The sequence below is a fragment of the Apodemus sylvaticus genome, chromosome 19, assembly GCF_947179515.1.
Source record: "Apodemus sylvaticus chromosome 19, mApoSyl1.1, whole genome shotgun sequence".
Taxonomy (NCBI): domain Eukaryota; kingdom Metazoa; phylum Chordata; class Mammalia; order Rodentia; family Muridae; genus Apodemus; species Apodemus sylvaticus.
In genome coordinates this window covers 44,638,529-44,663,964 of record NC_067490.1, presented here as the reverse complement: position 1 = coordinate 44,663,964, position 25,436 = coordinate 44,638,529, and the positions used below count along the sequence as shown (strand labels likewise).

General features: G+C 46.4%; 1 protein-coding gene across 1 annotated transcript in view; it reads left to right on the top strand.

Annotated features, from left to right (window-relative positions):
• Positions 1-25,436, top strand: part of LOC127669996 (uncharacterized) — a 150,238-nt gene that overhangs the window by 89,494 nt on the left and 35,308 nt on the right. Inside the window, exons 30-35 of the mRNA XM_052164278.1 lie at positions 3,716-3,866; positions 6,188-6,283; positions 7,218-7,370; positions 13,260-13,492; positions 14,299-14,437; positions 15,420-15,540. Of these exons, the coding sequence (XP_052020238.1) occupies positions 3,716-3,866; positions 6,188-6,283; positions 7,218-7,370; positions 13,260-13,492; positions 14,299-14,437; positions 15,420-15,540 (893 nt within the window). The remainder of the gene's footprint in view (positions 1-3,715; positions 3,867-6,187; positions 6,284-7,217; positions 7,371-13,259; positions 13,493-14,298; positions 14,438-15,419; positions 15,541-25,436) is intronic.

The following is a 25,436-nucleotide window of genomic DNA, read 5'->3' as shown; positions in this document are numbered from 1 at the left end:
ACCAAGGCAAGTGAAGTGTGGAAGTGAGGGTGGGGGCTGGGGATGGGAGGTGAGGGCTGGGGGTGGGGGGGTTGGGGGGGTTGGGGGTGGGAGTGGGAGGTAAGGGCTGGGGGGTGGGGGTGGGGGCTGGGGGTGGGAGGTGAGGGCTGGGGGTGGGGGGGACTGGGGGGGTTGGGGGTAGGAGTGGGAAGTAAGGGCTGGGGGTGGGGGCTGGGGGTGGGGGTTGGAGTTGGGGGTGGGAGGTAAGGGCTGGGGGTGGGGGTGGGGGCTGGGGGTGGGGGTTGGGGTTGGGAGTAGGAGGTAAGGGCTGGGGGTGGGAGGTGGGGGTTGGGAGTGGGAGGTGAGGGCTGGGGGTGAGGGGTGGGAGGGTGTGGTGAATGGTCACATTGCAGTCTGAAGGCAGAAGATGATTGCTGGTATTTTCCTTGCTTCATCCTCTTCTGTTTGATTCGGTTTGAGACTCCAGCCCATGAGGTGGTGCTACCAACATTTAGGGTGGTGTTGCTAGATTTGCTAATTTGTGGGTTCCTCTTCTTCCCACTGTTTATCCCCCCAGTTTCACCTCCTAATAGTAGATAGGAGAGGAAGAAGGAAGGTGGGGGGGTTGAAGACAAATAGAGATTCTTGAATCTAATTTCCTTCCTTTTGTTTCTTCTTTGAGCACCACCACAAACAAGCCACACCCACACCCCCTACACACACACAAACATACACACACACAAACCAAATGCTCAGCAACCACTAACCCCACCTAGCAGGGCTCTAGCATTTATATACCCTCTGAAAGTTCCCAGAATTCCAAATGTCACAAACTATTTGCAGCTGGCAAAACCATGCCTTTGCTAGAGCATGAGGCAAATCACAGTCACCTGTTTAGGACAATCCAAAGCAGCCCCATATTCCCACACCGGGATTAAAACAAAAACATTTTTGTTTTGTTTTTTGTTTTTTTTTTTTTTGTTTTTTTTTTTTTTGTTTTGGTTTTTGGTTTTTCAAGACACAGTTTCTCTGTATAGCCCTGGCTGTCCTGGAACTCACTCTGTAGACCAGGCTGGTCTTGAACTCAGAAATTTGCCTGCCTCTACATCCCAAGTGCTGGAATTAAAGGCATGCACCACTACTGCCTGCCACAAAAACATTTCTATGTTTTAAAAAAGAACCCAAAACTTTAGAATTCTTACTACGGCAGTGTGTGTGTGTGTGTTTGTGTGGAGGGGGTGTCTTCCTTCTAGGTTAACTATTTATAAACACCCAGAGACACACCCAGTTGTCTGGTAATTCTAAGTCCATCAAGTTAACAATGAAGACTGTACATCACAGTTGTGCTCCCTGGAGACAAATGCAGTTCTCCAGACAGTGCAGACTTATAGACCTAAGCAACAGTCCTACCCAGTGTTGCTTAGTGAACTTATGGGTTCAATTTGGGTCACTCGTGGATGAAGGCAGCCGCACCATCAAAACCAGTTCTCCTGTTTTGCTACTTTCCGAAACAATTGTTTTTCCTCCCTCCATCCCCTTCATGACTGAAAGATCACAGCCCAGTCTTGTGCTGGTCTTCTGCCCATCATCACTGCTGCTATGAGTTTAAAAAGACAATGGCCATGCCACGGCCAGAGGACCACGCTCTGTAACAGCTGGGTTCCTTAGTAGGGCTCTAAAATTTTTCCAAGGATTGAAGTCACTTTGGTAACCATGTGTAGAACACGCCAGGAGCCAGAGAGACGAGGCAGTTAAGAGTACAAGTTGCTCTTGCATAGATAGGATCAGAGTTCATTCCCAACACCATGTTGGGCAGCTCACATCCACCTGTTACTTCATCTCCAGGAGATCTGACGCCCTCTTCTGGTCTCTGTAGGCACCTGCACTCACATGTACATGCACCCCTACATAATATACACATAATATTAAAAAAAGAAAAAAACGTCAAAAGACTGCAAGAAAGAGAGAGAGTGTCGAAGACTGAACAAGTAAGATTAAATAAAGTTGGCCCCCAAAGGAGGGGGGGGGGAAGGGGAGCCTGAGAACCGGTGGTAGAGATGTCTGTGACTGATATGACAGTAGCCATGTAGTGGAAGAAATGATTCCCGGTCACCCTGCATCTGTACTCCTGACTTGTGCTGAATGTGTGTCTGTGAGAACACTGGCCTGCTTTCTATGCTTTCCCTTTAAGTAAGCATATAGGTGGTGTATGTATATGGCATGCATACCCAATCTGTGCCACAGAGAGGAAGCTGGGAAGTGTCAGCCATGTTGGGCTCTGTGGTGGGGACCTGTGGGAGGTTTGTCTTTCTATCTCAGGCAATTCCCAGCTCACCACACACACACACACACACACAAGCACCAACAGACAGTGGTTTTAATGACTTTTTGAGTGTTCCACTATTAAGTATATTGGTTCCTACCTCTACTGTAGCAAAAATATTTTGCTTTCCAATGCCATATTATTGAGTTGCAAATGGGTTTAAAGGTGTCCACTCTGGAATTTCAAGCCAGTTAATTACATTTTTTGTCTATTCTTCTTTCTTTCTTTCTTTCTTTCTTTCTTTCTTTCTTTCTTTCTTTCACTCATTCATTCATTCATTCATTCATTCTTAGCTACCTCCTATTCATCCTACTAGTGAGGAAAAGATTCTACTCTGGGTTATGTGACTGCTGAACAAATGTCACTAACTATTGGAACAGATGAAATCAATAGCAATTCGTTAGTGCTGTGTCCTCTCGGGCAGTCCTGCAGGCCATGTCAGGCCATGGATGAACACAGTAAACATACAGGGACAGAGCGGAGCAGTCCAAGAGGGTGTGGCACTCCCTGGTTACCAGAGAGGACATGAGGACATGATCTTTTGTTTGCCTAGCTCCAGGGTCTGGCAGGAATCAGAGCTGTTGCTCAGCGGTAGTGAAGAGGGCACAGCTCCCTTTAATAGGAGTGTGGTGGACACGGAACCTGTATCCTAGGAGGAGAGGAGAAGCCACAGTTAGACTCTTCGAGGCCCTTCCAAGTGTCAAAGCAATTCTAATACTGGACTTAATTTTAGAGCTCACACCCCAGCCCCACCATTTTTACTCATTTCCCTCAGAGGCAGCCTGAGCTCTGAGGGGTGCCAGTGAGGGAATCAGGAAGTTGGAGACGGGCAACCACTTAGTTCACCTCTGCTGTAGGCTCAAGTGCAAAGCCAAATTTTGTTTCAACGAAACAAAAGCATTTTCTCTCTTACCTGTGGATCTTATTCAACCTAAAATTTGATTTTGCACGTTTGAACTGTCACTTTAGCTATTAACTTTTTGAAAAATTCAACAGACAGCTAGAGTCATTGTTCTAGAGCTAAAGATGTAACACCCGGTTTTGTAGCTGTGTGGTTGATTAATTCAAGTTGGTATTAACTAAAATTAAGCAAAATTTACAACTCACTCTCTCATTCACAAGAGCTACATTTCAGGCGTCCAACAACATATAGCCTTCTGGATTTTCCAGCCTTCCAAAAATATTCTATCAATATACCCTACCGATAGAAGCTCTCAATTTCTCCTATTGATAGTATCAACTCCCCCAGAAAGCTAGAGACAGAGAGGGAAGGTCAGCATGGGTTCTGTGGCAGAGGCAGACACCTGCTACTCTCTCAAAATAGTCTCTTGCTACCGTAAGTCTGAAGAAAGTTCTGGGATTTAGAAGCCTAAGTAACCATATTAAACAAAAACTCATACCATATTTTGACAGAACATTTTTGGCAGCGGGAAATGTTCCCGCCTACCAGTCTGTCGCCGACAGTGCATGCTGTGGTTTGCCACCACTTGGCAACTCTCTCAGGAAGAGCATCTTTTCCTCACAGCTTAGCCTGCCCCAGCCGCTGGATCCTCAGAGCCTACAGGTAAGTCTCACAAGTGTCTTGTACCCATAAAAAAAAAAATGTGTGGAATACGGGAGTGTCATGTCTTCCTTTCCACTTGGCTTCCATTTTGCAGGGTCTTTATATAATGTCCCTTGGTCTTCTTTGGCTTTCATTCACCCACTGAGACAGGGAACCAGGGGGGATCCCTGAGACCAACAGTTATTATTTCCAGTCAGGGTCTTTTCTGCAGATGTTCACTGGGATGACTGGAGCCAACAGCCAGTTACTCACAGCTGTGAGGGAAAACAAAACAAAACAAAACCAAACCCAAAAGGCTCAGCCTTTTCTTGTTGAGGTTTGGGTCTATTGCTATGTATTGTATGCTAAACACTGGCCCCCAAGGCCTGGTTGCTTCCAGGGAGGAGAGAATCTGCATGTAGATCCACATGATATTATGTAACCTTCCCCTCAAGTTATCCTTGAGTCGGGAATAAAGATACCTACAGCCTATAGCTGGGCAGAAGAGGGATAGGTAGGGTAGAGGTTGAGGTGGGGTTAAGGGGTATTCGTTCCCTGGCTTGGGGTCTGAGGAGGACCATGAGGGGCAAGAAGAAGGTGGAGAGTGGGGAAACTGCCCATGGGGTAGGTGAATCGTGGAAACATGGTTCTGAGGGCTGGCCAGTTGGAGTTAAGAGCTACCCAGATGGAACGTGGTAGGTTATAACTCTGGGTTATTAATGGGAAAGTAGATATAATATCAGAGAGAGTAGACATCTATCCAGCTCTAGCGCACAAGGCTTATTATAAATATAAGGGCTGTGTGTCTTTTATCTGAGAACCGGATGATCTAGGGTGAGGTAGCAACTCGGATTTGAGATTAACTATGTTCTGCAACATTTTCTAGTAGATAAATAATGACGCAATTATAATGAATAAATAGGTCAGCCCACTGGGCTTCTTTGAATTGCCCTGGTTACACTGTGTGTTATCAAGTGTGATCCTAGCAACTATGACTACACCCAGGCAGGCACATTAGCCAGCTCTACAGAGGTCAAAGTTCAGGAAAGCCAGCGATCACACCACACCCAGGCAGGCACATTAGCCAGCTCTACAGAGGTCAAAGTTCAGGAAAGACTGAGATGGATAAAGGAGAAAAGTCGGAGTAGCAACAAGTCCCAAAACTTCTGCTACTTTTCTGTTGACACAAGCACAAGTGGTCCCCCAGATTTACGGGTTAGGACCATAAACATAAGCACTTATTATCACCCCCAGACTTTGAGTCAGGAAACTGGGAACAGGCCAGGAGGGAGCACTGACTTAGGGTTTCTCTGGTTGGCTGCAACCAAGGTGATGATCAGCCCTGAAGAGCATCATCTCAGGGCGTGACTGAGAAGTTTGCTTCCAGCCTCATTTGCCAGCTGTTGGTAGCTGTGAGGAGAGCCATGTCCAAGATGGCGGCTCCCACAGTCTTTTCTACAGAACTTTCTCACAACGTGGAAAATGGCTTTCCCAGGGAAGGTAGCCCAAGAGGGAGAACCTAAAGCAGCAGCCACGGGCTTTGCATGATCTGACTCTAGAACTGATGCCATCATTTCTGCCATGTCCTGTTCACTGGCACTAAGTCAAACAAGTCCTCTTTTTCCATACTGCATGACAGTGACTCCTAGTCCAATCCTCAGACCTCTTTTAGAGCCATAAGACAGGTCTTGAAAGTCCCTAATATAGACAGCACTTAAGTTCACTGCTGTTGCTTAAAAACATGCCTCCTTGGTATTGTATTATTCCTGAACTTGCTTTGCTCTTTTGAGACAGAGTCTCACTGTCTAGCTCGGTGGCTCTCAACCTTCCTAGGACCACGCCCCTTTACTACAGCTCCTCATGCTGCAGTGACCCCAACCATAACATTGTTCCCTTTGCGACTTCATAACGGTAACGTTGCTGCTGTTATGAATCATGATATGAGCATCCGATATACAGGATATCTAACATGTGACCCCTGTGAAAGGGCCCTCCGACCACTAAGTTAAAAACCACAGGTCTAGCTAAAGCTGGTCTCAAACTTGCAATCCTCCTGCACCAGCCTCTCAAGTGCTGGGCTTCCAGGTGTGTGCCACCACAATCCTCTTGCTCTGCAACTTTGGACCTTGTTTATACTGAAACCATTTCAGCAAAACCAAGGAAGAGAGTAACAGCCATTGCTACTGGTTCCTCTGTGTCACTGGCATGTTCCAGGGAGACGGAAGCCTTCCTGCATAATAAATGAGTCATGCAGTGGGCTTTGGGGCACAGACGCAGAAATCTTGCTCGTGTGTGAACGTCTTCATCTGAGGGACACTTGAGAGCATTGTCGTTTCTTTTAGGCGATCATGCTGTTCCCATGGAGGACATTCCTGGAAGATGGTGGACCATTTCCAGTTGTAAGCAGCATCCCGGACACCCTAGAGTATGATATGCAGGTAGATCTGCCTTCTCGCTTTTTGGAGAAAAAAAAAAACAAACACAGACCACAGAGCAGGATATCACAGGTTCATGTTCTAGCCAGTGGTCACTTATAAGATAAATGTGTTTAATCGTGAAACTAACGTGAGGTGAGTCATATTTTCTTATTATGGAGAAAACCCATGCTCTCAGCAGCTGATGGCCTTTACTGTAAACTCAGCTGCAGCTCCCAGGGCAGGAAAGACGTAGAGGAGTGGCCATTCATCTGGAGTCACCACCTCAGCCTCTTAGAGAAACTGCCCCTGGGTCACTCAGAGGTGTAGGACATGGACCTGGGATGGGAACAGCTTAGTCGGAAGTGAGGACAGGGTCCCTATAATTGTTCTGATGATGATGCTTCTTTAAATTCCTTTAAATTGTTTTGGAAAAAATAATGTTTTCTCATGATCAAGTAAATATCTATCTCTTTATGTGTGTATATGTGTGTATATATATTACATACATATTAATATATAAAAGTATTAAAACCAACACAAAAACTCAACTGTAACTTGGCTTCAGAACATGGAGTAGAGAGTTGGGGTGGGGCAAGACTGGCTCCACCTTGATGGACGTAATTATAATCATTTTGTTAACGTTTATGTATGTTCGAAATCCTCCACAAGTAAAAAGATTTTTCTTTTAAATAGTAAGAGCAAGGAGAGCTTAAAGGAAACTAAGATTATCCCTTTCTTCATTTATTGTATCTGTGTAAGGTTGGGAGACTTGCCACTCAAAAACCTATATAAGAAGGACTTTAATCTAGAGCTGCTACTCTGATATTTATGTATGTTTTTATTAACTGAAAGGGTAAGGGTTATAAACATAGTTGCACTTGACATTTTTTTCTTCAAAACCATGTATAAAGGATATGTAGGCCTCTTCAAAATGGGAAGGTATCTTCGTTTTCAGATGTGTCTCTGTGGGCTAAGTGACCGTGACCGCAAAGTAGCCCATGGAGAGCTGGTGGGTGTGCAGATGCTAATGGAAGATGTGCTTCTGGGTAGCTGTCACATGATCAGGAAGGCTTCTACTGAACAGCAAACTGCGCTGGATGGCACACAGGTATTCTTTGTGCATGGGCTACCAAGTTGCTATGCTGTACTGTACTGAAGAACCACCCTATTTTCAGAGACAGACTAAAGAGATGCCTTACCCGTCTGTCCCAGTAGCAGGAGCCGGAAGCTGAGAGACAGCGAAATTGAAGTAGCTGGGGCTTTCTTCTCAAAACCTGACCCCCTGACATACTTTCTTCAGCAAGGCCATTGCTCCTAAACCTCTCCCAACAATGCCACCCTCTTTGGCACGTGTTTAAAATACCCAAGCTTTGGGAGACACTTCTCATTCTAACTGTAATAGGAGCCCCAAAAACTAAGGAAAAGAAAAAGGGGTAACAGAGCCTTGGCTGGCTCATGTCCTTGAGGGTTGTGCCATTCCTCAGCATTTCTGGTACAGCTGCCTCTCCTCTCTCCCCTAGAATTCGAGTGTTACTGCCCGCCTAATAGTTTAAATACCAAATTACAATTTATGTAGGCATATATGGAAGACAAAGAAACCAAAAGTGTATAAAAGCCTCCTCCCATCGGTGCTCCCGGATGTAGCCTTCGGATGAGGATCCGGGCGAGGTTCAGTAGACTGTTCCCCAGGAGAAGCCTCAGGGTACCGCCCTCTGATCACCCCAAAACAAAATCGCAGTAGCCATGTGACAGGACTGAGATTCATTCAGTCTTCAGAGTAGTTTCAGTTTGCTTTTCCCTGATAGCCAAAGATATCAAACACTTCTAAATATATTTATTGATCATTTGTATCTCTTCTTGGGGAACTCTTGGTGTTAGTAACCTCACCCTTTCTTTGACTGGGTTAGTTTTCTTGATTTATTTGTTTTTCTTTTTATACTTTATTTTCTTTCACATGCATGTGTGTATGTGTGTGTGTGTGTGTGTGTGTGTGTGTGTGTGTGTGTCTGTCTGTCTGTCTGTTCTGTTCTTATACTTTATTTTCTTTCACATGCATGTGTGTGTGTCTGTCTGTCTATCTATTCTGTTCTGTTCTTATACTTTATTTTCTTTCACATGCGTGTGTGTGTCTGTCTGTCTGTCTGTCTGTTCTGTTCTGTTCTTATACTTTATTTTCTTTCACGTGCATGTGTGTGTGTGTGTCTGTCTGTCTGTCTGTCTGTTCTGTTCTGTTTGTGTCAGATCTCCTGCAGTTGGAGTTGCAGGCTGTTTTGAGCCACCCTGCGTGGGTGCTGGGAAGCAGACTTGCTCAGGTCCTCTGCAGGAGGAAGCAGCATCTTAACAATAAGCCATCCCCCATCCCCAGGATACTGCTTTAAATGTCACATCTTTCCTTAGAGCCCCCCTTAGTGCTTACTCAGGACGGAGCCCACAGGCCTAACAGACTTTGCTCCCAGCCCTTCTCTCTCAGCCTCTTTCCTTCAGGCCTGTGCCTCAGGCTGCCTACCGAACCTTCGTGAGACCAGGCCCTGCAGCCAGACACAGCTGCCCTCATTGTCGGGTCAGCTCTGTTTGTCCTGCAGATGCCCCCTCCAAATTCTCTCTTCTCTTCCACCTTCCAGCTGAGGCTTGCCTGCAGAGGGTTCCTGTCACTGTGACTGGTTGTCCCACTGTCTAGGACTTAAGTTAGAGAAGTGCACGCACATGTCTATACACACACACATTCATACACATACATACATATACATTTACATACACACATACACACAAAGACAGACATATACACATACAAACACATATATACATACACACACATATACACACACTTACATACATATACATGCATACATATACATGTATACACACATACATATACATACACAAATATACACACATTCATACACAAATATTCATATATATACATACACACATGGACACATATGGACACACACACAAATATACATATATACATACATACATGGACACACATGCACACACATACATTCACACACATATACACACATACACACATGCATACAAACATATAACACATGCATATACATACATATATACATAGATATTCATACATATGCATATACATATACATACATGCATGGGACATACATGCACACATATACATATATACATATATACATACATGCGCGCACACACATATACAACATATACATATACATACATGCATGCACACATACACACATACATGGACATACGTGCATACACATACATATATACATACATGCACACATATATACACATTCATGCACACATACACACACATATATATAACACATACATATACATGCATACATGCACACATACACACATACATATAGACATACAGACATATACACACACACATTCATACAGACATACACACACATTCATGCATTTAAAATGACAAATAATCACTGATTTTCTATAGCAAGCAGCTTAGGAGGAAGCAGCTCAACTCAGGTAAGGTCTACATAGCCAATCAGCTGGGCCCTCAGACACACGCTCTGCCATTTGGCTATGTGAACACAGTCTCCTTGGCCTTTATAAGGTAAAAAACAAGAGAATGGGGAAAAAGCAAAGCAAAACCACACTTTTGATCTGAAGAAGGAAGAGGTAGAGATTTCCCGATAAGTTTTAAGTTTTCTTGACTAAAACTGATTCACAAGTCTACTTCAGGTCAGGTAGTAGGGCAGGAAGGGTGTAGACATGTCATCTAAATTAATGCAGTTTAATTGGATGCTTTACCCTGAGGGATCTTTTGCAAAGTTAGGTGTGCATCAAGTGGCACCCGGAGCAGGAAGCACTCTGGCCCCGGGCTGTCAGTGGGGCTGTCAGTAGCTGCTCTCTGGCCTTGTGCTGGGTGAGTCACACCCGCTTCCCTTCACCCCTTACCTCCCTCCTAAGATCTTTTTTTTACAAAAGGATTTATTTGATTTTGTACATAAGACTTTTGCCTGCATGTGTGCATGTGGACCATATATGTGCCTGGTGCCCAGAGAGGCCAGGAGAGGACATCAGACCCCTGGACCTGGAGTCAGAAACAGCTCAGTGGGTGCTGGGAACTAATCCTGGTCCTTTGCGAGAGCAGGCAGTGTTCTTAGCTACTGAGCCGCCTCTCCGCATTATCCTTTATCCTGTCTCCTGGTCCATTTTCTGTTCTTTAAAGTGTTTGCTATAAGGCTGGAGAGATGTCTCAGGAGTTAAGAGCACCTGCTGTCCTTCTAGGGGACCCATGCCAGGAAGCTCACGACTGTCTAGAACTCCAGCTCTGTACAGATCCAGCACTTCTGGCCTCTACAGACTCCTGCACTCACACGCACGTCCTGCCCACCACACAGACACATAATTAAAAATAAAAATAAATCTCTTTTTCCCTTTGGTTTTTCAAGACAGGGTTTCTATGTTTAACCCTAGCTATATTGGATTAGTGAGTAAGTTATTTAGTTAGTAAAAGGGTAAAACACGGACTGAAGCACCACAGCTTCTGAATGGCTGTTCTAATTGTGTGGAAGTTAGTCACGATGCGCAGACTTTGACCCTGCTGAATTTTGGTGTCTGATTTTTTTTTTAAATTTCCAACTTTTCTTTTCAAATAAAGGTTATATTTTTAAAGATTTTTAAAAAGATTTATTCATTAATTATATATAAGTACACTATAGCTGTCTTCAGACACTCCAGAAGAGGGTGTCAGATTATGTTACAGATGGTTGTAAGCCACCATGTGGTTGCTGGGATTTGAACTCAGGACCTTCGGAAGAGCAGTCAATGTTCTTAACCGCTGAGCCATCTCTCCAGCCCCTTAAATAAAGCTTATAAAAGTAAAATATGTAGAGGTGGCTACCTTTAATACAAATATATTAAGAAGTAAATCTGATTCAACGCTTTTTACTTTAGTTGGTTTTCTTTTGTGGGCTGTGTGCTGCTGAGGGTGCATCTGCTAGCCCTGGGGAGCTCCTTCCATTTAGAAGGATTTAGCTATTTACAGGGAGCAGGAGGCACTGGAGTCTGCACCGCATGTGAGCCAGGCCATGGTTCATGGTAACCGTGTGGACCATGACCTCGAGGAGCCATGGTCTCCTAAACTCCAAGGGGAGAAACTGACCCAGCGTCTTTAAAATTGCAGCCCAAGGAGGCCCAAGTTTCCTCTAAGACAGTGGGGACCAATCACGTATTCCGCAGGCTGCCTGTTCTATGTCACAGTTCTTGGTCTTGATTGCTCAGACTTCATTTGGCTAAAAGTATTCTGAGGGTTAAAAATGGAAAAAAGAAAAAGACATCTGGAAGTCCATGGACTGACCGCCAAGAGGACTGGACGGCCGAGGGGTCGGAGCTGTCAGTGGATGGGTGACACGGTGCTCCCCTGGGCCCGGATACCAGTTCTTCCTGACTCTCTCCAACCAGCCCTTTCACTGTCTGGCAAACACACCTTCCCTTAGTTGTGTGTATAACACGGATGTAGGGGTCCAATTACACCAGGTTGTTCTTCCAGTTTCCAGTCAGGAAATCTGAGTGTGTTAGGTTCTGCAGCCTGAATGCTTCAGGCCACAGGATTTGTCACCTGACTTGCAGAAAAGGAGACACAGCCAGGAAGCAGCTGAGCTTACCACCACCGCCACGGCCACCGCCATCACCCCCCCCCCCCCACACCCTGTGTCTTTTGAGCTCTGAGTGGCCCAGGATTTCCTAGCACTCACAACCACTAATACTTGTGTAAGGAGAACATCGATGAGCAAATACACAAACCCTGATCTTGAAGCAGAACTGCAGGCTGAGGCAGGAGGACCAGCCCACATTTGCAACCAGTCTGAGTTACAAAGTGACTGCCTGAGTGAGCCTGCAGGGCTGAAGCGGCCCTGTCTTCAATGAATCCACCGAAGCAACTGTGAGCACTGAGTCGTAAATTCAAACAGAAAGTTCTCCGTGTTACTTTTAGAAGATAGAAGGTATCTTATTCCCCGAGCTGTCAGCCAGGCGTGTGAAACTGAGTTCTGCTTTCTGATTCATAAGATGGATAAACTCTCCAAAGAAAAGAAAAGTTACCTTACAGCCCCACCATAGAAAGACTTCAGTCTCAAATAGGTTTAATCTCATTCTCTCTCTCTCTCTTTCTCTCTCTCAACATTTTAATGATTTGACTATTTTGTTTTATGTGTTTAAGTGTTTGTCTGCATGTTTATATGTACCTGGTGCCCAGGGAAGTCACCCCCTGGAACTGGAATTACGATGGTCTCATGAGCCGCCTTATGGGTGCTGGGGACCAGAGCCAGATCTTCTACAAGAGCAACACGTGCTCTTGACCATTGAACTATCTATCCTCCCTTTATTTTTTTAAAGATTTGTTTCTATTTATATGTGTATGTGGGGGAGGGTGCCACCTTATGTTCAGGACTGGTCAGTTATGGTGGTCAGGAGAGGGCAGCGGACCCACTGAGCTGGAGTTATAAGAAGTTGCCAGCCATCTGACAGGGGTGCTGGGAATTGAACCTGGGTCCTCTGGAAGAGCGACTCTTCGCTGCTGAGATCACTCTCCAGTACCAGCTGTTCTCTTTCTCTTTTTCCTCCTTGCCTCCCTCTCTGTCTTTTTTTTTTTTCTTAAGAAAGATTCTGGTTTTGGAAGCTAGAGATTCAAAACCGAGTGTGGTGTGTCACACTTGTAATCCTAGCACTTGGGAGCTGGAAGATGGACCGTCAAGGATTCAAGGTTGTCCTTGGCTATATAATTAGTCGAAGGCCAGCTACATCAGACCTTGTCTTCAAAAGCTAAAAATAAAATATAAAAACCAATGGTTCAAATTGCAAACAGGAAACTGAGACAGCTGTTTCTACCCTGTCTGTTAAGCAAGACTATTCAGCCATCTGGGGTTTTCTTTGTACAGATGGTACAGGCCAGCAAACAGTATCTCTTGGATGTTGCATGAGCTACATATAAAAATGTATCCCATCTTGAGCCACAATTGATAAAGGATTTCTGTCATATTTCCAGCCAGACTGGTCTAAACTGCCAGGACTCTGCCCAAATCAACTGGAAAGTCACCCAAAGGCCTCTGCTTTGCTGGAGGACCCATGTGATGTCGTGATGTCCCTGGCTCTGCTGAAAACCTTCCTCATCTTGTGGAAGCAGCTAGAGGGGCTGAAGGAACACTGGGGCCGACTCAGGCTCCCAGGGCAGAACATCAACTCTGCCCAGCTACACAGGCGGCTCTCGGAGCTCTATGAGTGAGTAACTGCTAGGACAGAACTCCATGTCAGCAGGTAGAGCCTGCCCTTCCAGGACTCTTCCCCTTTCACTAGATTTCCTCTAGGACTCTAGTGACACCCAGCTCCACTGGGTCAGGTGAGACTTAGAAACATTCTCCCCAACAGTGCTATGAGGAAGAGCTATTCCCCGTTAGCTGTAGGAAGAGCTAGACTCCACTGGATTTCCTGTTTATCACAAATCCCCCAGAGTCTGTTGCTTGAAACTTGTCAAGTGACTGTGAGCTTTTTAGCTCACAGGATAGCCTGCTCTATGGTTGGGGTCACCCCCAGCCCCACTGCTGAGCCTCAGTGTTTGAGGCGTTACAGCCAGAGGGTGACATGGCACACATGACCTAAGGGCCTTGGGTCCAAGTGTGGCACAGACCTCGGCTCCTAGTGGCATCCAGGAGGGCTGAGCCACGACAGGAAAGGTTCGCTGCTCTCTGCCCATTGCCTGTTCCAGCTGGGGCCCTCACTCCCGGAGACCTCACCGACCTTGGCTTTGACATGTTCAGAATTGTCTGTCCTGGGAGTTACTGAGGTCAGGTTCCCTGTTAACTACAAAACGACAAGAGTTGCCAACATCTTGAAGCACAAGGGCAAAAGTGATATGTACTCAGCAGAAGGAGGCCTCAGGATTTAATATTGACCAAAGGAGTGGCGGATTTACCTGTTGATGTGTCTAGAAAGGGTTTGGATGACAGGAAACGGAAAATGACTGACAGAGAATCTGAATGAGAAGGAATTCTGTTTATTTGCTGGTTTCTGTCTCTTTTCTTTGATAGAGCTGAGATTTTCTACCCCAGCATGAAAGCTCTAGCCAGGCAGATGGGCAAAGAAGATGAATTTGAAGAACAGATAATAAGAAGCCAATCTATCCTTCCTCCAAAGGGAGCCTCAGAAATTGAAATAAAAACTCAACAGGTACACAGCTCTCTTCAATGTGCCTTCAAAAAGTTGCCTTGTGACACTGGCCTGTAAAACTGTGATAAAAGGTGTCTTCTTCAAGTTAGGGTGGAGGAGGGGGCCCTTAAAGGTATACAAGGCTTGAGTAAAGGAGGAACTGCCCCTGAATGCCTCCTTTTGTAAGTCTAGAGTCTTCCTATTTTCATTTTCCTCAGACTGATATGCTGCCTTATAAGGAACATGACAGAACTAGTACTATCTTAAATATAAGATCCAACCTGTGCCCATCCACAGGGTAGCGAAAAATTTTAAAGAGGCTTTTCCCAGAAAAAGAACATATAGTTTTCGCACTGGCTCGGATGTGTGCTAAATAATATTCACTCGCCATTGCTTAGCTCCATCAGGGGACGCAGAGCAGAGAAGCCACTGAGCGATGGGAAAACGGCAGGGTTAGCCCCATATATGCCTTGGGGGACCAAGCACACTGCCCATGCTCCTGAACCCGTTCCTCCGGAGACACCTCTGTCCCTCCCACAGGGAGGAGAAGGCTCCACCAGCCTCGCGGGTGGAGGGAGGCTCGCAGCTGTGGGAGCAGCACCTCTTGTGTATCTGCTTTAAGTCCTCTCATGAGATCATCCTTGGTGTGTAAATTGGCTTCCAGACTCTTATTAAAGTAACAGCTTGCGAGGTTCCTGGTATCATTTAGAGGTCGCCAAAGGGCATGAGGTCACTTGGAACATGGAACATTTTTCCATATAATAGACTATAGAAGAAGGGTTATAATTTATCGATCAGAATGAGGGCCATGAAAAAAAAAAGTTGGTCTACAAAGAAGTGTATTGATCCTGGGGTAGAACTTCTGGTCCCAAAAGTCATTCTTCCCAGAGACTGGAGCTGGGGGGAGGGGCGGGTAAACCCAAAGCCCCTCTGCAGGTATTGCTCTTGGGAGCACGGTATTTAAATGAATTGGAGTGTGACTCTCAACCTATGCATATTCCAGCTTCAGAAACTTCTGGAAAGTTTAGAAATTCACATGATCCAAGAAGTATTGAGAAAAGTTAATAGAGAGATGACACTGTTTCTATCAGAAAAGTCCAAGGAGGAGTCTACCCTCCCAACAGGTAAGAAGACTTGCTTGTTCTACTACTTGGAAAATTAACATTTTTTTTTTCAGAATGCAAGCTGTCTGTGGTGGTGGGACAGGCACCATCCCGTGCTACCCCCAAAAGTCCAAAGAGCTCCCTTACCTTTTAGAAACTGATGCTGAGTTAAAGACCAATTCTCAACCTCTCCAGAGAAGAGAGTTTCAGGAAGACTCAGTGTAAAACAGCGTTGGTGTTTATTAAGAGAAATTTATCATGTTTAGAATGGAGCGTAACAAAAGAACATGGCGCTGGGTCTCTGGGAGAGATTGTCACACAGCTCTGGGTCTCTGGGAGAGATTGTCACACGGCTCTGAGTCTCTGGGAGAGATTGTCACATGGCAGTGGGTCTCTGGGAGAGATTGTCACATGGCGCTGGGTCTCTGGGAGAGATTGTCACATGACGCTGGGTCTCTGGGAGAGATTGTCACATGGCGCTGGGTCTCTGGGAGAGATTGTCACATGGCGCTGGGTCTCTGGGAGAGATTGTCACATGGCGCTGGGTCTCTGGGAGAGATTGTCACATGGCTCTGGGTCTCTGGGAGAGATTGTCACATGGCTCTGGGTCTCTGGGAGAGATTGTCACAGCTCAGTGCCTTGCCGTCACTATGTGCACTGGTCTCTGAACCATTGTCTTAAAGGGTCGACAACCAGAATGTGATCACAGGCTGGTTCCTGCAGATTGGACAGGGTCATGGCTGCTAGGATAGAACCCTAGGCTCAAGGGCTGCAGGAAGAGAGTTAAGATGTCTCTAACGGTGAACAAGACACCAGTCTTGTTCTATGAGATTCTCCGATGACGCCCGGGAAAAGTGTGAGGCCACACGGGAGGTCACTCGGGCTTAGCTCCGAAGCACGTTCCTTCCGTTTCTGACATTCCTCTCTATAAGAAAGGAATATCGTCTCTATGTTCACAACCTTCTCAGGACATTTTGCTGGTTGTACTGAGGTTTAAGTTTATGCTGGGATACCAAGAGCTGAACATGGGTCCTCTAAAAGAGCAGTAGGTGCCTTTAACTACTGAGCTGTCTCTCCCCAGATCCTGAAATTCTGAATTGTCAGCTGGTTAGAAGCTTCAAGCCGACTCTGGAGTGAGGGGTGCCTTCCCTTCCTTCCTGTGTGTCCTTCTATCCTGACCCGTCTATTACCCGTGTACCCATAGTCACGGGAGACAGTGGCAGGGCCTTACATCTGCAATCCCCACACTGGGAAGGCTCAGGTAGGACTGCCATGAATTTGGGGCCAATCTGAGTTTTATAATGAATTCCAGGCTAGCATGCACCATGTGTACACACACACACACAGTAATAAAATAAGAATTTCCGTGGTACAGTACATGCAGGGCATATAGAGAGTAAATACAGGATCCTGGTTTTGATCCACAGAACTACAAAAATAAGCAAATCATAGAAAAAAATCCTTTTACACCCTTGACCTAGAGAGAAATACTACTTATATTTAGTATATTTCTTTCCTCTTAAAAGGAAAGTGTGTGTTTGATTTTTGTTTGCAAAGTATCACTATGTAGCCAGGGCTGGTCTCGAACCATGGTCCTGCTTCACCTGGGAGATGCTTAGCTCAGGTTTTACCTCCTGGCCAAGATGTGGTATCTGGGTGTGGCAGTGGCTGGGGCTCCCACACACTTGCGCTGAACCATCATTTGGGCTGTGAGTGGAGCCTGGGATGGTGTTGTGGGTGGAGCCTGGGATGAGGTTGTGGGTGGAGCCAGGGATGGTGTTGTGGGTGGAGCCTGGGATGAGGTTGTGGGTGGAGCTTGGGATGAGGTTGTGGGTGGAGCCTCGGATGGGGTTGTGGGTGGACCTTGTGAATGGGGCTATGGGTGGAGCCATGGGGCCTTTGAGGGTTTCCTTGGGCCCATACCAAAGGGAGTGTAAGATTACAGCCAGAAGACACATAGCAGGGTAAGAGAGAGACTTTGAAAGAGAGGAAAAAACGCTTTCTCTTTAGTACTTGCATAGATGCTTTCTTCTGCTTTTTTGAACATGGCCCTGAATGTTTTTTGCAGCAGGTTCTGTGGATTATGAAGACTATCAAATATGTATTGCTAATTCTAGCAATCCTGCAGAAAGATCCAGAACCTTTGAGCTAGGGAGGAAATGGAGCTTTTCCTCTGAGAGGAGGCCACCCACGTCCACCAGCATGTTGATTATAGCCTCGTCCTCACTTCAGACAATGCCCCTTTTCCCTCCCGAGCAGTATCGTTTTATTAGGACTCTCGTGAGTCTGAGTTCCACTGACAGGACTTCTGGAAAAAGACTCTGCCCTGTGTGAGCTGACCACGCCCCCAAGGGCACCGGCTCCAAACGCCACCAGAGACTGGAGAGCATGACAGAGCTTCAGTTACGGAACACAAGATATAAGTACAAACCTTCCTTGTTTGGGCTGTGTGTGGCACCCAGGTGGCTTCCTTCTGAGTCCTAGCAGAAGAGGCACAGACCCGAGCAGGTGCATCCACCTTAGAGCTTCCGGCAGTCCTTCTCATGACATCCCTGTGTTTGGATTTATATACACTGTGCTGAACCAATGCGTGCCTTCATTGCTTTCTATCTCAATGAAATGATATTTTGAGAATTTCCACCCTCAAGTATATATTGATGTGTTTCCATTCCAAGTTACATTTGAAAGCATTCAGTTTCACTTTAATTTGTAAGTATTCTATTATATGGATAAAGCACAGGCTGCCCATGCTCACCTTTATGAGAAATGTTGATATTTCCCTTCATGACTATTCTTTTTTTTCTATTTCTTTATATATATATATATTTAATTTTCTATATTCTTTGTTTACAATCCAAAAGCTTTCCTCTTCCCCAGTTCTCCCCTCCCCATATGTCCCACAAGTCCTCTTTTCTCTGTCCTGGTGCTCCCCTACAATGCTGGGTGGGGGTGGGGCACCGGGAGCACCGTGCTTCCCGAGAGCCTGGGTAAAGGGCCAGTGGGAGGGAAGCAGAGGAACAGAGTGGAGTTATTCTTGCTGTGGTCAAGTTGACATTGGTAAATCATGCTGGCTGGAGTGTACCGATCAGGTCTAGTTGGATCCTTGTTTGGATTCCATCCTTATCAAAATTTATGTGCTTCTGGGAATATGACTCAGGGTGTTCGCCAGGCATGTGCCAGAGTGCGCGCGTGCGCGCAGTCACACACATACACACACGCGCACACACACACACACACACACACACACACACACATAGCACAAAATAAAATAAAATAAATCCAGTTCTGAATGGTGCAATGATTACCACTGTTCAGTTTTATGTTGGCTTTGGCCTTTGGTCTGTGAGGGCGAAGGTCTGGGTCAGCTGAGTTCCCTAGTGCAAGCAAGTAGGTCCCCACTGTGTGCCAGGGATGCTGTGAAGGAAGGGGGTACTTTGGTTTCGTCTGTGGAATTGGTTCCACTGTAATTCCCAGGCATTAGAACCCTGGCGTCCCTACCCACCCCACAGTTCATTGCAGCTGTAATGGGCACAGCTTCTAAGCAGTTCTTCTCCGGAGAACAGCTGTCAGTGTCAACTTTGACACGGTGGCTGGCCTGGAGCTGGTGGCTTCTCAGAGGCTGTCAGGACTGGGGAGAGAAGTGGAGTCGCCCTGTGGAGTTAGCAGAGGCTCCAGGCGTTTCCCTCAGGCCAGACCAGGATTCGCCTGTGCTCCTGCCAAAGAGGAACTGGAGGGTGTGGGGAGCAGACACGGCTTAGTTGGTAGGATGCTTGCCACATAAGCACGTAGGACCTGAGTTCAGAGTCCCAGGTAAAAAGCCAGGCATGACTGTAACCCAGCACTAGGACAGCAGAGACAGGAAGAGCCTGGAACTCAGTAGAGGCAGCCTGCTCAGGTTCCGGGAGACCCCGGCTTACAATATAAGGTAGAGGGGTCAATGTCCACCTCAGACCTCAGTGCACGCATAGACAGACAGGCACACACATGCGTGCACACATACATGTCCTCACACATGGACACACACACACACACACACACACACACACACACACACACGAACCTTGGAAGACTTTTCTCTGTCTCCCTTCCACTCTGTCTTTGGAACCTAATCTTTTTATTTCCGGCTTGTCAGGGAGCCTGTGAAGATCTGGCATCCACACCTGGTCCCGGTGCTAGCCCCCCTCTTCCCTCTGAGCTAGCAACGCTGCAGACGTCCTGGTTGAGTCTGGAGCTTCCTGTGCCAGACACAGGCTCCTTGGACTGAGCGAGACCTGAACCTTTGACAGGTTGACATTAAGTTGATTTTTAAACCAATTTTCTAATTTCTACTTAACAGTTACAAGGCCAACAGTCTCCAAAGTGGAATATATATACATACATACTACTATGCATACATGTGCATGTATGAATGGATGTATGGATGGATGCATGGATGGATGCATGCATGTCTCATACTTTGGGGGAAGTATGGAAGCCAGCAACCAGCAAAGTATGTCTTAGGTCTCAAACCTAGGACAAATGGCTGAGGTATACATTAACATATCAAAATGGATGCTGGCCACCTAGGGGCTGGGCTACCTTTCCTCCAGCTGTCCTAGCCCTAATGGCCGAGCTTCCTTGACTCCTAACCCACGCATCTTCCTTCTCTCTCTTCTTCCCCATGGTTCTTCTCTGACCTGAACCAGAGCCAGGGAACCCCAAGCCCCACCTATCTCAATTCTGCCACGCTATAGGCTATAGGCTGTAAGTATCTTTATTTGCCAATCAGAAATAACTTGGGGGCAAGGTCACATAGGGTCACTTGGGTCTATGTGAGGATGCTCTTGTCTCAGGGGCAACCAGGCCTTGGGGGGTGGGGGGGTCTGTCCATACTTAGTATTATAATATATAGCGACAGAGAAAACCTCAACAATCTATTCTTTGCCACAATAAATACAGCTAGAAATTATTCTCCATACACTTTACAGTGTACAGCTGTCAAACCTTACAGACGATGGAGTCAAGAGTGAGCCACAGAACCTCGACATATTTACAGAGGAGAGCTGGTCTGGCACTCCAACCAGGCTGGAGTGGTCATGTGCAAAGTCCTGCACTCTATGTGAGACTATTAGCAAGTATTTGTACACTTGTGTATTTTAAATAAAATGAAATACAGATAGCGTATATCCTTTGAAAGCAGGCTCTACTTTGTTTTTTTTATTTAATTTTTTATAATTATATATAACATGTATATATTTTATAATAAGTTTTTTTTGTTTAATTATTTAACTATTAGTCTTTTCCCTCCCAATACCATGAATTGAACTTCAGACTTCGTGCATGTCAGGCAAGTGCTCTGCCACAGAACTACACCCCCAAACCCCAACACCAATGCCTAACTTTTTCCTTTTGTTGAGACAGAACCTCACTATGTAGCCCAAGCTGCCATTGAAGCCACCCTTCCTAAGCCTCTGAGTGCGAAAACTACAATATTGGATAACATGTTGCAGTTTCAGATAACATAAAGTGATTTATGTCAAAATAAGCACCTGTTACTTTTTTCTTCTGACAAAATGCCCAAAAACTCAAGGAAAAGTGGGTTTCTTTTGGCTCGCAGTTGGAGGCTGTAGTCCACCATGACCTGGCAGAGGACCATTGTACCTAGTCAGTGAGGGGACACAGAGATAAACAGACAGACAGACAGACAGACAGACAGACACAGAGAGAGACAGAGAAAACAGAGACAGAGAAAAACAGAGAATGACAAAGACAGACAGAGAGAGAGAGACAGAGACACAAAGACAGAGACATACAGATAAAGATAGAACAGAGTCCAAGAGACAGAGAGGGACAGAAAGAAAGACACAGAGAGAGAGAAACAGAGACAGAGAGAGACAGTGAAAGACAGAGACAGAGAGATGGAGACAGAAAGACAGAGACACAAAGACAGAGCTGGAAAGAGAGACAGAGACAGACAGAAAGAGAAACAGATAAAAATAGTAGAGTCAAGAGAGACAGAGAGAGATACTCAGAGACAGACAGATACACACACACACACACACACACACACACACACACAGAGAGAGAGAGAAACAGATAGAGACCCAGAGAGAGAGACAGAGACAGAGACAGAGAGCGATGCTGTGCCTCACTCTCCTTTTCAGTCAGCACGAGGCCCAGCCCATGGGCTGCTGCTACCCGGCACTGCTGCTCACATTGAGTGGGTTTTCTCACCTCAGTGAGCATAGTCTAGAACCTTCCTTATGGACCTGCTGGTAGGTTTGTCTCCAAACAGAGGATTCTGGATTCCGTCAAGCTGACCATCTGTAGCAACCATCCCAGTAAGTCTGAAAACCTCTGGGGAAATCTTGTGTGAAGTTTCCCCCTGCCCGAGACCCTAGAACCTTTATTGTATCGTTACCTTTTCTGTATCGTTACCTTTACTGTATCGGTATTGCTATCCTGTCCGGAAAGTAATGCGCTGCTTGGGAAATTAGTACTGGGGTCAGAGACTGGAAAATCAGAGGAGGACAGGTCAGTCTTAGCTCAGTGTGCCTCTCCAGCTTCCCACTCTGGGGGTAGGGGTGGGGGAGGGGAACACCCCTGCCTGGCAGCTGTGAGTCTTCAGTTTTCACTTCCGTCTTGGGCTCTGACCCAGGGACCACTGAGATCCAGAGAGCCGGTGGGGAAGTCCAATGCTTCAAGCTAAGAGTTTCAGAGAGAGGGAGAAAGGGAAGTGGCCAGGTCGAAACCTGAGTCTCCTCTAGTCAAAGGGCACAGGATAGAGAGAAAGATGGTAGTGTAACCGCAAGGCTGCTTCTTCCTGCCGCCCACCCCATCATTTGTAAAACTGTGGCTTCAGGCAGGGGAGATAACTGAGGAGGTGGGGTGCTTGCCACACACGGGAGTCCCCAGAACCACGGAAAGCCAGATGCTGGAACAGGAATCCTAGCATGTCCCACAGGAAGTTAGGAAGTGAATCCAAAGGCTAGCCTGGGATCAAATCAAGCAAAGATCCTAGTTCAAACGCAAGGCAAGGTAAGGGCCAACACCTGAGGCTATCCTCTGACCTCTCCTCTGACCTGCATTCACACATACCCCACACACACTCACACACACACTCACACACAGTGTGCATATTACACACACACAGATATGCATACAAGCACACACAGAGATACAGACACACAGGCACACACACATACTGTGTACTTTACATGCACATATATGTGCACAAAAGCACATACACACAAAGAGAGAGAGAGAGAGACAGACACAGACACAGAGAGAGAGAGAGCATGCATACCCCTCCTGATGCTTCTTCCTGTTGAAGGGGCCATGGCCACACACATGCACCAAGAACAGATGCAGAGGCTGACTCCTCCTCCTCTTTGCCAGGAATTTCTTGGTTGACTTCCTCTCTCCCTGGCTCCAGCCAGTAAGCCCAGCTGTGTATCTTAATTTGAACTCATGTGCAGGGAAAGAGCTGAGAAGTCTTCCAGGAAAAGGTTTCTCCTTCCCTGGAGCCAGAAATAAACCCCAGACTGGTCCCAAGCTAGAAGTGTGTGTCAGACTCAGTACTTCAGGGGTCCTCTGCCCACGGCAGGCAAAGGCATCCAAGCTCCTGTCTGAAATGGTTTCCATGACAACTATGAACTCTGTCTGTCCCTTCAAAGCTTAGTCTTACTAAAGCCCTAAGCATCTTGTGAACTTTGATTTATAGGTTCATTGTGCAAAGTAGCCATCTATAGAAGAAATGAGCAATGCCGTCTTCAGAATCAAGACTTCTGGTCTGATAGCAGTCTAGAAATCCTAGAGGTGCAGCCATTTCTGAGCGATGGTACTAGACACTTGCTCTTGCCTGCTGGTCATCCCATCAATATTGGGGGAAGGAGAAGCCACACTGGGCAGGGAACTCACTGCACAGAAGAGGGGCAGTGGGTTGGTCTTCTCCACATACCCACAGCTTCTCCCCGAGATTCCTTAGACTCAGGAGCGATGGCTTATGTTTTGTTTTAAATGTGTGTGCATGCATATGCAAGCGGTGTGGGTACACATGCATGTGGAGGCCAGGGGACAACCCCAAGTATTGTTCTTCAGAAATCATCCACCAGTCTGTTGAAACAGGGTCCCTCGCTACTTGGAGCTCAGCACCTGGTGCGCTCGCTGGCCAGTGAGTCCAGGAGCGCTGCTCATCTTGGTCTCCCCAGCAATGGCCTAACAAATCTGTTACCACACCCAACCCACCTTGACGGGTGCGCTCTGAGTGTGCTCAGGTCCTTTGCTTGCAAGGCAAGCACCTGACCTCTAGGACCATCTCTCCAGCACCTCCCCATTGAAATGAGAAGCAGAGACATGTATATGGTCAGATGTTGGATATCTTCAGTGGTAGATCAGATATAATGTAGAACATGAGAAAAAGAACAGTCATCGTGACCCTGGGGATTTTGAATAATTGGAAAGCTGGAAGATCTATCTTTGACATGGGGCAAGCTGTAGATGGACCCATTTAGGGAAGGGGGACACTGACATTATTGTGCATAAGTTAAGTTTTAAGGGATGTTTAAAATAAAAAAAAGATGTTCATCTAAACTTGAGATGATGATGATGATGATGATGATGATTACTGCTGTAAGTCATCTTCGAGAGGATGGGACAGTAAAGTGAATGTATAAATGTACGGTGAGTTTGTGGGCAGAGGGTGAGTCCTGGGGCACAGGGAGTGTGAGGAGAAGAAAGCTGGGACACAGTGAGCTGAGAGGAAGGCGGGGCTAACAAGAGGGAAGCATCCCCAACAGGGGAGGTAATGAAGTGGGCAGGCGAGTCAGGCCACTGGCTTTGGAGGACGTTGTGGGTATTTAAAACAAAACCATTTCCCCCAAACTTGTGGAAGTGAAAACCAGAGAGTGGGTTTGAGAGATGGCATTGCTTTCTGGGAATTTTGCCATGAAAGGGTGCAGAGAAATGAGGTGATAGATGTGAGAGGAGAATCAGGAGGAGGATTTTTATAAAACAGGGGAAAGGCTGCACTGCTGTGAACAGTCCAGGGAGGGGGGGAAATGAGGACAGAGCAGAAAGAAGGGAAAATTCCAGGGCCCCTTTTTGATATTCACGGTTCTATACCTTGCCATTCCCACTTAATAACCTACCATGGGAGCATTTGATCAACACCATCGTCTTAGTTAGGGTTTCCGATGCTGTGAAGAGACAGCATGGCCAAGGCAACTCTTATAAAGAACAACATTTAACTGGGGCTGGCTCAGTCCCATTATTACCATGGTGGGAAGCACGGCAGCATCCAGGCAGACATGGCGCCGGAGAAGGAGCTGAGAGTTCTCCATCTTGATCTGAAGGCAAGCACTCCCACAGTGACACACTTCTTCCACAAGACCACACCTCCTAATAGTGCCACTTCCCATGGGCCAAGCATATTCAAACCACCACACCATCAAGCTTCTCCACCAATATTGGAAGAGTTTCTTCCTGTGAACAGTTGCGTACTACTCCATCGGAAGGGAAGCCATATTGAAAATGATCTCAAATGACAGACAGCTACATTTCCTGCAGCGTCTGTCACAGTAAACAGCATTACTCTGAGTAAGGTCGTGTCTGCCTCATCTCCTGTGCGTCAGCCACGATGTTCTTTGCTTAGTTCTGATGGCTGTGATAGATAGAAATGATCACAGATACAGGATATTGATGAGGATGAACCCCAGGAAAGGTCAAAAGCAGCGTGGCATTTCCTCCAGGGGATTTTTCTACAGTAACAATATCATTCACTGGTTTTCAGGAGGGCATCTCCAAAGCCTCTTTTGTTAAGAACCTTGCTAGAGATCTCCCTTTCTCCCTGTTCCAGAGGTTCTGTGTCCTGACTGCCCCCACCCCTTCCTCACGGGAATCTCGAAGTGGAGGAAGACTCCTTGTGCATCCTTTGAGAG